The sequence below is a fragment of the Diadema antillarum genome, unplaced genomic scaffold (assembly GCF_040938485.1).
Source record: "Diadema antillarum isolate AM-2024a unplaced genomic scaffold, OU_Dant_1.0 seq00000957_RagTag, whole genome shotgun sequence".
Lineage (NCBI taxonomy): Eukaryota > Metazoa > Echinodermata > Echinoidea > Diadematoida > Diadematidae > Diadema > Diadema antillarum.
Window position 1 is genome coordinate 74,130 of NW_027271805.1, and position 14,335 is coordinate 88,464.

Sequence of the window (14,335 nt, forward strand, 5' to 3'; positions counted from 1 at the left end):
ATATTTTCTTTCAAAACAAATAAAGTATAAATCATAAAATCAGCAACATGTTTTACAATTAGAATGACACTGTATCATGATACCGTTCAACCCAGAGAACCCGATGCGTGTAGGCCTATAAAGGGAGAATTCACAGGATTTATGTTGCGCAGCGTTGGCCGCATGACGCCATCTGGCCTTTACCCGGGTAAGATTTACCCCGTGAGCGTATAACAGACACCTTACCCGGGTGTTCTCCGGCGGATACCTCGCGTCTGCAATGACCGATAGCAGGGGAAGATTTACTCGGAGGCTACCCTGAGGCTAACTGTCCACCGTGTTGGGTCGTAATAACACAATCTTACCCAGGTGCACCCTGAAGGCTTCCCCGACCGCGTTTCGTGACCAGCTAAGACGGGGCATTAGACTTTATAAGCAAATAAGACCCACTAGGAGACCCACGTTTGCAACACTATTGGTAAAATGGTCCAAGAACTCGACATACGTAAATTAAGCTACGTGATGTAATGTCGAGCTCGTGGGCCTTTTTTGCCTAGATAGATCGTGGACCGCATAGCTCGCGGGCCGGCCTATTTTGTTCGATGTTGCGCTACAGTGGGTCTTGCTCATTTGCCGTTTATCTTAATGCTAAATAATATGTTTGTATAATGATTGATTTTTTTCAGATATTCCGTCAAAATTGTGCACCAGATCGCCGACTTTTTTCTGAAAATGCTAAAATTCCCTCTTGCGGGAGGAAGGATATTCAATCCCCCTTCTCCCCACCTCCGTAAACTTAGTAGGGAGACAGTGAAGACGCATGTGCAGATGGAGACATGGCAGTTAGTAGATGTTTGATTTTTCTGAATTTTTAACAAAATGAAATAGAAATATTACCCGATGAAGAGGCACACACGGGTGAAGAAGTGAAAGATACTCGAGTACACGATTAAGCCACTCACATTATCTTTGATGTTCAATTTTCTTCCATTTTTTTTTTTGCATTTTTTATTTTTATTCCACAAAAAGGGAGCGTTGCCAATCACCCGTGTACTTTTTTTTGTTTTATTTGTTTTGTTTTGTTTAGTTTTTTTTTTGTGGAAGTACTTTGGACCTGGAAGGGGGGGGGGGGGTGGGGGAATAAAGGTCAAAAGACCCCTCCCCCGTCCCGCAGTCCCAGCTTAGACGAGAAAATCAATGGACGGAACCGTTGGAAATTCATGAGTGTTTTTTTTTTACCGATTTCTTCCCCCCCCCCTTTTTTTTTTTGACGAGCATAAAAAGGTGGAGGGCTTCAGCCAACCCCCTCCGCAGTTCCGCATCCCCTGCTCAACACACACCCCCCCCCCCCCCACACACACACACAACCTGCCGCAGATCTTGACTTACTCATCCTCCCTTGAAAAATTCTGACTACGGGCCTGTAAACATAGACTTGACGAAATGAAATACAATTGTGATTTGTAACTGTGTTATTGATTAAATTTATTTTGAGGGTGAACCAACTTGATCGTTACACATTATTCCCTAATAAATTTAACATTAAACAGGCTACAATTCTACGCTTAAAATTTTGTCTTTAATCATGTTTGCCTAGAAATCGTTTGTCAGTGTTTTCGTATGCGAGACGGCACGTCTGTTTGTATCAGTGTGTACTCGGATTGCTTTTGTGTGTGTCTATATCTGTGGTTCTGTGTGTGTGTGTGGGGGGGGGGACACTTGTGTGTATGGTAATTCCTGAATGTAACATGTGAACGGTTACAGAAAAAGATACATGAATAACTGGGAAATCACACCGGATAGAGATATGAGACGAATATGAATAAAAATTTAACGAAAATGAATGACAAAAGACGAAATCGATCCTGCTGTTTTGAGTGCTGCGAGTGAGAATGACGAATTTGAACTGAAAATGACGAAAATGTATGCCAAATGACTAAATTGAATGGATTTCATTTGAAAATGAACGACGAAAGACGAATTTGAAAGTAAGATTGGCCTATATTCCCGACATCCCGCGACGAAATTGAAGTAAAAATTTGTGAAATTGAATGAAAAAAAGTTTGAAATGAATGGGAAAACCTATATTATCTCCTCCACCTGCCACCCTTCGCCTTCCTCCTCTTGTACATCATTATCAGGGTGAGCCATTCACAGCTCATCAATTTTCAAAACTGATTTCCTTTTTCGGATTTATAACAAACCTTCTGATTAGCGAACCTTCTGATTGCGTCACTAATAAGAGCCCTTTTTCATTTTCGGATAAACAAACCTCTAGGTAAATAAGGAATGTGATTATGACTGTGTGTGTCGGACTGACGAACTTTTGGAATAACGAGCGTTATTTCATTTTCGGATAAACAAACTTTTGGATTAACGAACATCACCCGGTTTACGGCATTCAACCAATAGCAAGAGTGGAATGGCACTTTCTTGCATGGCCTGGGGACGTCAAAATTCTGAATATCACACCCAAGACAAGCAAACAAATCTGAGTATTTCTTTTTTAAAACGCAAAAACTGTCTTAATGATGGCGGAACTCGCCACCCCCTATATGTTTCTAATTACATGTATCTCGTCTGCCTACATCACATAGTAATAGTGAAGTGGCCTACACCACCCACGCTAGTTGGTAATCTTACAGTTTCTTACAATTCAATGTGATGAGTATTATAGTTTCATCAGCAATGTCCCGACAAACTCTGATTTATTTGAATACATTTTGAACAAAATAATGTGCGGTATTTCAAAGGGGATATATCAAATGTGGTGAGGAAAACACAACAAAAATAGAACATTGTTGTGTTCCCCATTACCACTTATGTTTTATATCCACAAAACCCGGAAGTACGTTAAGCGCTCAATCACGACGTTCAACCAAGTACGTGTATAGATTGAGTGAATGCATCAATATTAGTAGAAGGTATCAGTGAGAGTTTGAGAAAAATTTGACTTCCGTTCAAAATGTAAGATTTTTTTCAAGTTTCGGAATACTGCAACAGATTGTAAAATCACTGCAGGACAACGATATACAGAAAATATGAAAAGAATTTCACAAATTTCATTTTTAAGAATATTATACGCATTCCTTAAACTTGTTAACGATACGTGTTAATTGTCCCCCTCTCATGAGCTCCCTCTTCATTGATGTGTTCTATTACATTGCTGCATTCACTTTATTCACACATAACATTTCAGTATATTTATCCTTTAAATAACATAACAAGTTAAAAAAAGCAACACAAGAGAGCAAATTGTCGGCAAAATGGTATCTGATCATGTGAAATCTTTTAATAAGAATTAAAAGTGGGCGTCTTTATAATCATAGTTTTTCTATTGATATACACTTTTTTTTCTCTCATCAATGTACAAATTATTAACACATTTTTTTTTCATCAATGTACAAATCATTTATGTATCATCAAGCACAATATCAACAAAACAACTCAAAGCACTACTGTACTGATGATATCGGTCCATTTATACAATTCCATATTGCATTTATTTTTAGAAGATATAGTATATACATACCATATACTGAACTTAAATCACATACATGACATTTACGACGCACTATACGATGCTTGTTGTTTTGTTTAACGGGCATTCAATTCAAATGTAAACTTGTACTGCTGCATGAACACGTAAATCCAGCAGAAAACTTAATTCTTATCTTTGATAATATCACAAGGAATCCTGCTTTGCTATATATGAATACAACAATATGTAAGAATCTAAATATATATGTTTAGGGTGCTTGATTTATTTGTGAATGTAAAATTCCTATGCGCCTTGCTGCTAAAGGCCTCGTCAAACAATGCTAAGAACATTCAATCATGTTTTGCATCAACGTTATACTTCATTTACCTCGCTGCATATACCTTGAATACTTCCATGCTCAATTATTCAGTTCTGGGCTTCATAAAACCTTTATTCCGAGCAGCAATGTCCACTATTACTCGTTGACGGTACATTATGTATTATGGCCAACAATTCAAACGATGGCAAGCATTGATAATAATACACGGATATGGCAGTTGATCACTTAGTGCGTCAATTAATTCAAAGATATCTTGCCTAATGGGACCTCGATTAATATTCCTAACATACAACAAAACCACAACGACTCTCATGTTTCGTTTACCACTGATTACGTCACGTCACTTGATCTTTGAATGTGTTTGTTGGATTCTTATCATATTTATCACATCACTCCTATATGTATTACCAGTGTAAATTCCGTTTTTGCAAATTATTTAATCTCCGATCTCTTATTTAACAGCTAGGAGAGTCAGATCACGCACTGGTCATGTATAAGTAGGCCCTGTAGGCTGCTACCATGATATGAAAAATGAGAAACTGCAAAATTCACGGTACGCACTTACATATTCAAAGTATATGGAAGTGTTCTAAAGGATATGCGAAGAATACTAAAACCGAAATATTACAGGGAACGGATGCTTGCAGTCACTAAAGATATACGTCCGGGGCATCATTACATCGTACAGCGAATTCGAGATATCTGCGTTTGTCTTTTGGTTATTGGCCAAACAATGTTTATTCATATTAATTGGTAAGTACCAAGAGGTGAAGGCTATTTCGAGGAATTTGTGATGCAATAAAACACATTTACTGTGATGTTTCTTCAAAGGAGGAAGGATATGCACACAGAGAATTATGTATTTTTTTCAATGTCCATTGGTTCATTGCTTTTATGTCATTGCGTTCAACCATTTCTCCATAATCAACACCTTAAAGAAAATTTCCGTTATGAGCACCTACATTAACGTGATTGAAACATGATCCACAAAGAAAATATAGTTTGAATATTAAGTAGAATTTCATTATATACATATCCAAAAGGTATAGTGATGAGTTGATTACCGCAATATTTACATCTAAGATCGTTGATCATAAACTATAATTCAATAACTGCATGAATGACTTAGTAAGTTATATAGTGACAGGAATTTTTTTAACCATAGTTTCTCTTTAACAGCACTAAGAAACATTGAAAAGAGACACACAAAAATGCTTTCCCTCCGATGAATTTTGGCAAACTGCAAATAATGTAGCTGATAGCTCCTGTTCTGTATTCAATTATCATTTTCATATACGGACAACGGAATGGTTGTCTAACTAGTGGTGATTAAGGAGGAATGTTTTACTATATGGATGAAATTTCACTAAAAAGACACAGAATCGTCGCTTTGTTATGGATACGGGGGAGGGGGATGCGCGTAGGGACACGTTATTCGCTGATAGGCGGCGCTGCAGCTTCCAACCAGTTGGCAACTGTTTCAGCGTTGTTGTTCATCCAGTTGATATTTGCTGTGCATGTTCCAATTGCCTGTTGGTAAGTTCGCGCAGCCGACCCAAAGTCACGCCCTTCGCCGAATTCGATTAACTGCAAAAAAAAGTAGAAATGTAGATATGACATAACATGTCCCATGATCAATGTCGTTTATCATAAGAAGATTTAATTGCTATGACATTATAAAACTCTCGCCTATTTACCATAATGGCGCCATTTTCTTCAAAGCTGGCCATGATGCACAAAATATAATATGTTCTAATTCGAAATTTCAGTAATCATACAATCTTTATATTGTTTTATTTTCTACAGGCCTTCGTCTCTTTTACGTCCACTTTTGTTTCTGCTGTGTAAACAGCTAACCTTTCTTGGACTAGAATGATAAGTAAGAGTAAAAGTCAATTATGAAAATTAATTGTGATGGTTATGAGATTTGAATTTCTGGGAAAAGATACCGGAACGGTCTTTTGAAGCCGGAGTTAGCATCCTTTGGCGAACTTTTTACTTCTTTTTCTTTACATGGATAAAAAAAAACTTGCTGCTAATGGGTCATTCAACAATTTTCAGAACACCAGTTCGATTAGTAATTACTTCCTCCATTATGTCTGCCGTTATGTGTTAAATTCTATTTGAAAATATGCTAAGGGAATACTTTGTGTTCAAAACGTAATGTTTCAAATCACGTAACGCTCTGTCGTAAAGACCGGTTAACAAACACTACTTTGATAATTGAGTTCGGGCAGCTTTTCTCAACCTTTTGAAATAATTAACGGCATATAATTGGATCGCCAAGAAGATCAACCTGGTGTCTGCTGGACGCATCGACTTGAATCGCACGTGCAGCCAAAGACGGGCAAGGGGGGGGGGTGTTAAGCATGTGCACTAAGAGTTTAGGGACATGCACTGCCACATACTGCTTGTTCAACTTCAACATGCACACACACAATCATGCACGAGTTATCCTAACCGGAGTCAAAACTAACATACTGGAGAACGCACTGTAATTTTGCTCAGCGAAAATGAGAGAAATGCGTTTTAACATTACGTCCAGGATACCACGTCCCATAACTGCCATTATGTAACACCTAATTAGATCCATGTCATTTGATTGGTTGTCTAATATTGAACACTTGTCCCATTTTACTATTACGTCATCATTCGTGCAATTGTGGCTTTATCTGCAGTGCAATCTTGGACCCATGCGATTTGCTCAATATTATTACACGTACGCCAAGAGCATGACACACTACATAGGGCTCACACCTGTAATAATGGAAATGTTCCTCAACGCTTCACAAATTCGTACCAAAGATATTAAAATAAATGAAGAAAAAAATTAATGAAAAGTATTGTATGCAGTTTGGCAAAACACTAAATAGCTGCAAATATTGAGTATGAAATTCTCTACAAACTGCATTTTGGTTGAAAGATGAAAGCTTTTCTCATGAAATTTGAAGGGACTATCAATTTTAATTGGATGCATAAGTATACAGAAAATACACTGTAGGTGATCTGTTGTTGTTGTTGTGTTTTGAGTGAAAAGAAGTCGTAGTCTGGCTTTGCAAATCCTTGGACAGAGTTTGAGCTGAAGAACCCCTCTTGGAAATTTGATGGATGAAAGGGTATATCTCACTTTTTCAGGTAGTGGAGATGAAACCACTCATTTCTCCCAGCTATTTTACAGAATTTTTTGAATTTTGAATTTTAACACGCCTCTCTATGTAGGCCTACGTAAAACGATGTACATGCGATCAAGCGTATTGACAGAAAGCGCGCTGTATAGCGTATAGCGCTTAGCACTCTCTCGATCTTAGATCTCGCACATTCTCTCTTGTTTCTAAATTCATTAAACATCAAATGACAAGGATCTATTTTTAGGTGTTATATAAAACAAATAATGAATCGTTTTTCATTCGTGCAAAGGACAGAATATTTCATTCGGTGAGAGATGAAAAGTTTGATCCATTCAACGAGGCGCAGCCGAGTTGAATGGATCATTTTCATCTTCACGTCATGACGTATTCTGTCCATTGCACTCATAAACATTCATTATTTGTATATTATTTCACTGAAATAAAACAGTTTCTAGTTTTCTTTGAGTTTACTTTTGACTACTACATGATGCTCTTTGAATTATGCGAGATGTAAATCAATGTCAGTATTTAGCTATCTTCTTATAAATGGGCATGCATGAATTTGGTTAGTAGAGCGCGTTTGGCGTTCATGCACACATAGCGTGGTAGCAATCATGACGTCATGCATGTAAATAACATTCGTCAGTACGATGAGGCAAAAAACTTTACTACGCTAGTTTCGTCGTGTATCTTTGTCACAAATATCTTAATAGTGACAGTCAGACAAGCAAATTCATGAATGACTAATTGCATAGATGTACATGTATGGAAACATCAGTAAATTCGTAGCTAATAGAATGTATGAGCACTTTAATCAACTCTTTTTGAAATAGGTTACATAATATGACATAAAATGATTGTATTGACAGATAAGAGTATAATGATTTAGAAAAATACAAGGAAAAAAGAGAGAACAATTTAGCTTCAGCGAGTTTTCAGTCTTCGCTGGTTTTGAGATGACGTTAAACTGAAAACTAAAGTTCACTTCGCATGGAGATAACAGTATTTACAATGGAATTATGAGGCGACGACATGTTTGCGAAGACATGGCCCACTATATGTATATATATATTGCACGAACGTAAGTTGGGTATGAGAGTCACAATGAAGTTGCTTGATTAGTAGAGCAGTTGGTGAAGGAAGTAGGTTGATGGAGAGAAAAGAAGTATGAATGGAGAAACCTATAGTGCCTAAGATTTCAATGAGCTCGATTTTAGGATGAACACTCCTTTTCCCAAGTAAAGATGCACAGCAACAACACTTTCTTCGAACTTTTGTATACTACCAAGTGACAGTGCTACAACTGAAACTTTGCGAGTATTTTAACAATCTACACCAAGAATGTACCCACAGACAAGTTTCTTTTGCTGTTCCGTCGTCGTTCTCAACAACAAATAATGACATGGAAACATTTTTGTTGAGAAAGACGACAGATCAGCAAAAGAAACTTGTCTGCGGGTACATTCTTGGTGTAGATTGTTAAAATACTCGCAAAATTTCAGTCGTAGCACTGTCACTTAGTAGTATACAAAAGTTCGAAGAACTTCTACCAATGATTAACACGCTTGACTTGCTAAAGATAAACAACAGCAATGGCAATGCCATGGCTTCAGAAGACACTATGTAATAGAGCGATGATGTTGCAAACGTAAATCATAATGTACACGGACTGAGTAATGATCAAACGAAAAAAAAAATAAAAAAGTGCATACGAAATGAACGAATGCTGCAGACCTAGGCATACACAAGCACGATATAAGCATGATGCTTAAGGCATGTGCTATCTAACAGGCCCACTGGTAATAGACTCACCTCCTGCAGTTCTAGTTCTGTGTTAAAGTCCTCGGTCACGTCAGCGATAATGTTACTGAAGGAGAAAGAACCGCCTCCGTAGCTACGCGAGGACAGGAGTAAACGATAGCGATGTGTGTGTGTAGAGAGAAAGAAATGATCATTAGTCGCAGTAAGACACAGGAACACCAGCAGATACGATTCTTGAGAAATCCTTATCACAATACTATAGGTATTGCGAGATGATTGTAGCATCCGTTACACTTTGAAATATTTGTAAATTACTTAACCCTGGTAGAGCAACAGAACAGCTGTGACCATTGTCATGACTGTTTATAAAATGGGTTTTAGAATATCTGCAATCTGATTGAGGGCCCATTTTATAACACAAATGATGCACAGGCCTATTAAGTGGATCAGTGAGAATTGGATGCTCTCATTTAACTTTGGAAAAGTTTCAGACCCCATTTACAGTGAGCGAAAAGGCCAGGCTCGGCCGCGGCCGAGCCCGGCCTTCATTTCAGTGTAAACGCGCAAAAGGCCAAATGCGGGGCCAAAATTGGCCGCGCATTTGGCCACGCTCTGGAGGTGGTCTCGGCCGAGGCCGAGCCGCGGCCGAGCCCGGCCTTTTCTCAGTGTAAACCACCGAATTCGGTGGTGTAAACGCAAACTGGGCCAAATGCGGTACCAAATTTAGTCTGGCTTCCAGACCCTCTGTCGGTACTATTTCGCTATTCAGGATATTAACGCCCTCAACGTCGAAAACTAGTATATTTTAAGGTGGTTTTGTCCTGCAAAGGATTTTTCCTTCGGCAAAGGCGGCGACTTCGTCGCAGCCGCGGAGTCCAGTTGGCAGAGGGTCTGGAAACCAGACGAAATTATAAACCAAATTGCGTTTGTTTACAAGCAAAGCGCCACTGCGACAAAATATTGAAAGGTTTGAATTACTGGTAAAAGCCCGGGCCGAGCCCGGCAGTTTAAACGGACAAAATTGCGGGGCTCGGCCCCGCAATTGAGGCCGGGCTCGGCTCAGCCCCGTACTGTAAACGGGGTCTAAAACCCACTCGCTGCGCTCATGAGTTTAAACACTTCCAAATTTAAACTCGCGCATCCAATTCTCACCGATCCACTCTGTCCTATGCGTCATTTGTATACTGATCAATCTTGTCATTGCATTATGACATTGCTACCATATCGTGAATGAACTCATCCGCCAAAGAAGATAATGTCAAAGCTGCATCAAGGATAGCGTCTTTGATCTACCATTACATTATTGGCAAATCATAGCTCAACATGCTTACTACTCGTAAATGGTGTCCCATTCGTTTCGCAGGAAGTCCCATGCTAGTGAGCGGCCCACGTAGTTGTCAGACACATATCTCACGACATAGGAGGCGTCCTGTTTGCGAACCAAGAGCGGATCCAGTGAATAGTCCATATACCTGGAATAGGAATAAAACAGAACACATGGGAAAATCGTGTGGCATACCATATAATGCATACATGGATAGTGTGGAGGGATAGAATATATCTTCAACTTGATTAGAATAGCGGATTACCTATGGGGAGAATAGCAATTAGTGCAGCAAAGTGGTGATATCTGCATTCGTAATGTCTACCTGGTCGATGGTTTCGAATGATATTTACCGGCTTAGTACCCATGGCGCCTGAGAGCATGAAAGAGCGTAGAGCCACTTGGATTTCTCGGCTGCATCGGTGGTGTCCAAATACTTGTTCCATCCAAAGTCCCACTCCTCTTGACCACCTTCCTGGATACCATAGCAGTACACAGTGGTCTTCAGATTTGGTGTGATACTGACAGGGGGAAAATAACAAGATAGTATACAGTACCGAATGTAGACTCATTCAAATCCTTATTTTGAATTTTTGCCTGTAGTCAAGAGTAATCACGAGACTGGTACTTTATGGTTAATGTGCAGGAGCATTTTGTTTTTTCGAAGAGATAAAAAATGTGAATATGTCATTAATTATGAGCCCTTTAAATAAGTATTGCACTTAATCCAACGATAATTATTGAACAACCTGTTTATATACCGTTTGAAAAAAAAAACGCAACATAGGACATCAAATGAAGTCTAACTCGAAATTCAATAAATAGAGTTCAACAGGTTCATGATATTGTGCATACCTGCAGATTACTTCAGATTTCACTTTTTTATGTCACTGCGGGTAACATCCCGGTATGCCCTCTCATTTGCACGAAAAAATGTTGAGAAATTTTGCAGTGAACAGGACAGACGGATAGAAAGAGGTACAAGTAATACAATGCTTGCATGGGAATTGCAATCTCAAAAGCAGAGACACTTGCTTGGATATGTTAGTACATGTATGTTCGTTCATGTAAAAGTATCGCAGAAAGTTATGTGAACGAAGTTACAATCCGTAGTGATCGAGGTCATGAAAGATGACCAGATTCATGCAATAGCGAACTTTTTTACCCTTTTTTTGTGTCAGTGAATCAAATGTGTACAAATTTTACACATAAACCTATGGAAAGGAAATAAATGTGGCACACAAAGGGTTAAAATGCCTACGCAGCTACCTGACTGATTCTTTCCAGCCATAGACATTTTATCTCAAATACTAATGTATAGGTGGATGGACTGGACTAAAACACTAATAAAAGCTCGAAATCTCCGCATCCTTACATCGCGATAGTTAAAAAATAAGTTAAGATATGTGCGTGTGTGTATGTGAAGGTTAGTATGATATGTGTATTGCAATAATCATAGTATTGACGAGTCCAGTTTAACCTGGTGATGCATCTCCTTAAAAGAAAGAGAGAAAAAAAAAAGGACTGTTGATAAATCAAATCACACCATCGTATTGTGATGGACGCACTTTTTAGAATACTTTCCACCACACTCTATACCTTTTACAAAAGAGAAAATAAACCTGGTGGGACTAGCACCTGACCTCCAACTAAAGAAAAAAGAAAATCAACGTTTTGTCCGCTTTATGTAATATAGTGTTGTTTAACTTTAGTCAGCCACCCGACTTTTATCGAATTTTAGAAATTTTCTCAGAACACTTCAAGCACAACCAAATTAGAATATATAAGTTTTTTGTAGTTAATGTAGGCTGAACGTGATGAGAGATCAGTTATATTCACACTGTAAACGAACTAAATGAGCTTGGTACCCTGACATTATGATATTATTGCATGAATATAACAATATTGTGGTCGCAAAGCAATGGCTCATCAACTAATTTATTGTCACAGTGCTATTCGTGAACCGATTTCTTCCATGACAAGGTACCTATACCATAACAGCAATAGTATCATGGCCAAGTATCAATATACTTGGCCATGCACTTTCTTTCATAGAAAGCATGGATGACGATAGCGCAATTTGCAGGAATAATGATGATGTGGTGGCATATAGTGTGTAAAGACTCGGTTGTGTTATGAAACTGTTCAAAGTACTCACGGGTTGATTTCATAGTCTGGTTGGTTGGGTTCAGCTCCTGCGGAATTCTGCATGTAGAGGGCATACAACCTAGATGCCTCGGCAAGACAGTCTTCATTGCGGTATCTGCACGCCGTTCCGACGGCATTAATCCGATTATACCTGTTTTATGACAGTCAAGCCAAAAGTCGACAAAATCATTATCCTGCGCTCACACATCAACTCATTTCATTCATTATGTCTTTTGGTGATATCAAATTATATACTTCTAGGCTAGGTCCTGGGTACAAAAGACATGTACGAATTCATTTGTTCTCTCTTTGGAAAAGTGACTCCACAATACACGTAGTCTTGAAAATCGACTGTACATGAACTGATCAGTGGGCGAGTGGACCTTGACTTGCATGTGTCAGCAGTACTTCTAAACCACTGAGCTGCGAAGCTCTCTGAACCGGGCTGCGATGTCAGCCAAATGATAGATAAAAAAGGTTTGTACTGGGTATAACTTTGTCTAAAAATAAAATAAAGAATAATAAAAACAAAGTAGAACAGGAGCAAACGTCGGCATCCGGTTAAAAAAAAAGGTTAAAAAAAGGCCAGTGTTATATAGGGGACATTTGCTTCATATCCTGTGTCTGTTCAGGTATTCTACATTACAATGGACAAAGAACTAAACTTATTAACCACATAAAACCCAATCATGGAGAAGAGACCTATAAGATAAAGTTCAATATAGGAACCTAATTCTCACTGTCAATGAAAATTCCAAGGTCTTCACCAAAAAAATCAATAATAACATGTTAATATGTAAACCTCGCATCTTCATTGTGATAATGATTATAATGATAATAATAATAATAGTGATAATTATTATTATTACTATTATTATTGTTATTATCATTATCAATATAATAAAAATTATTATTATCATTATTATTATCATTATTATTATGGTTAATATTATAACAATCATAATGATAATAATAATAACAAACATAATGATGATGATAAAACATTGCATAAGTAATGCGCGTATTACAATATTTCCAAGCGCAGCGGAAAAGATGAAAGAAAGGGAAAGGAAAAATGAAAAATGGGAGAAAACAACAAATCAAAATTACAAATTAGGCCTACACATTCATTGTAAGTGAAAAATACACAACATATTATCAGTGTGAGGCAGTAAATAAACACATGAAATGATCAAGATTTTTTTTCACTTTTCTTGTAGTTTCAGTTTTCAGATACTTCTTGAAGTGAATGAGGACAGGCCATGCAAGTTTCACAACGACAAACATTTGGTAAATATCTTACTTTAGTACAGGATAATATATGTGAAGCCAGTCCAGGCGCCCGGATAAGCAGAATAGGAAAAGGAAAGGGAAAATTCATTGCGCACTCATCGTTCTGATGAGTGCAGTCTACATAATATAACACTGAGTGTGACTCAGTCATCTTTAGTACTCACTGTTGGAGGTGTGGATCGTCTGCAGTCTCGTTCCAACCGAGAGTCACATACAATTCATTGATCTGTTCCCGCATGTATCTCTGATATGGAAACAAATATAGATCGATACGTTAAACGAATCTTTACACGAGGGAACGTGAGAGATGTAGGGGTAAAGGTCCTTGAACATAGGCTTGAAAACTGTAATTACATTTTCCTTGCTCAAAGTAAGAAAAGCTCCATGTGACTGGGAAGGGGATCTTCATAGGCACTATAAAAAAAGACAAGATAAAAATAATCGTTACGCGCGTTCCTTCAGGGATATGTCATAGTTAGAGATCATAATATTACTGATATAAAAATTTGAATCAGAAAGGTGTGAGAGGGGATAAATAAAAAAGAAAATCGCTCCTTTATACCCATGTTCCGTGCTGCGGAGATGTCATGTGCTGTATCGCAGTTGCTAATGAATCGGTATTGCCAAAATACAGCACTACTGTAAGTATGCATCATTTCTCAATCACAACAAACCTAAAAAATAGCAATTTTCTGTCTCTTTCAATGTTGTTGTTGCTTTTTTTTTTGCAGTAATCATGAATAAAGTGGGTATCCCATCGAGACGGAAATTAGTTGGCAACCTGCGACTAGAGTCTCCCGAGTCGCGGAGACTTCTCCCTTGCGTCTCCTGGAATGCAGCCGAGTCTCCAGGGAGTCGCGAGAGAATAGAAGGTGTCCGAT

The 14,335-nt window shown here is 38.2% G+C and overlaps 1 protein-coding gene across 1 annotated transcript in view; it reads right to left on the minus strand.

Moving 5' to 3' along the window:
* Window positions 1-4,531: 4,531 nt before the first annotated feature.
* Window positions 4,532-14,335, minus strand: part of LOC139741855 (aminopeptidase N-like) — an 84,600-nt gene continuing 74,796 nt past the window's right edge. Inside the window, exons 14-19 of the mRNA XM_071652431.1 lie at window positions 13,619-13,698; window positions 12,172-12,312; window positions 10,367-10,534; window positions 10,021-10,161; window positions 8,741-8,822; window positions 4,532-5,387 (exon numbers count right to left, since the gene is read on the minus strand). Coding sequence (XP_071508532.1) covers window positions 5,232-5,387; window positions 8,741-8,822; window positions 10,021-10,161; window positions 10,367-10,534; window positions 12,172-12,312; window positions 13,619-13,698 — 768 coding nt within the window. The 3' untranslated portion in view covers window positions 4,532-5,231. The remainder of the gene's footprint in view (window positions 5,388-8,740; window positions 8,823-10,020; window positions 10,162-10,366; window positions 10,535-12,171; window positions 12,313-13,618; window positions 13,699-14,335) is intronic.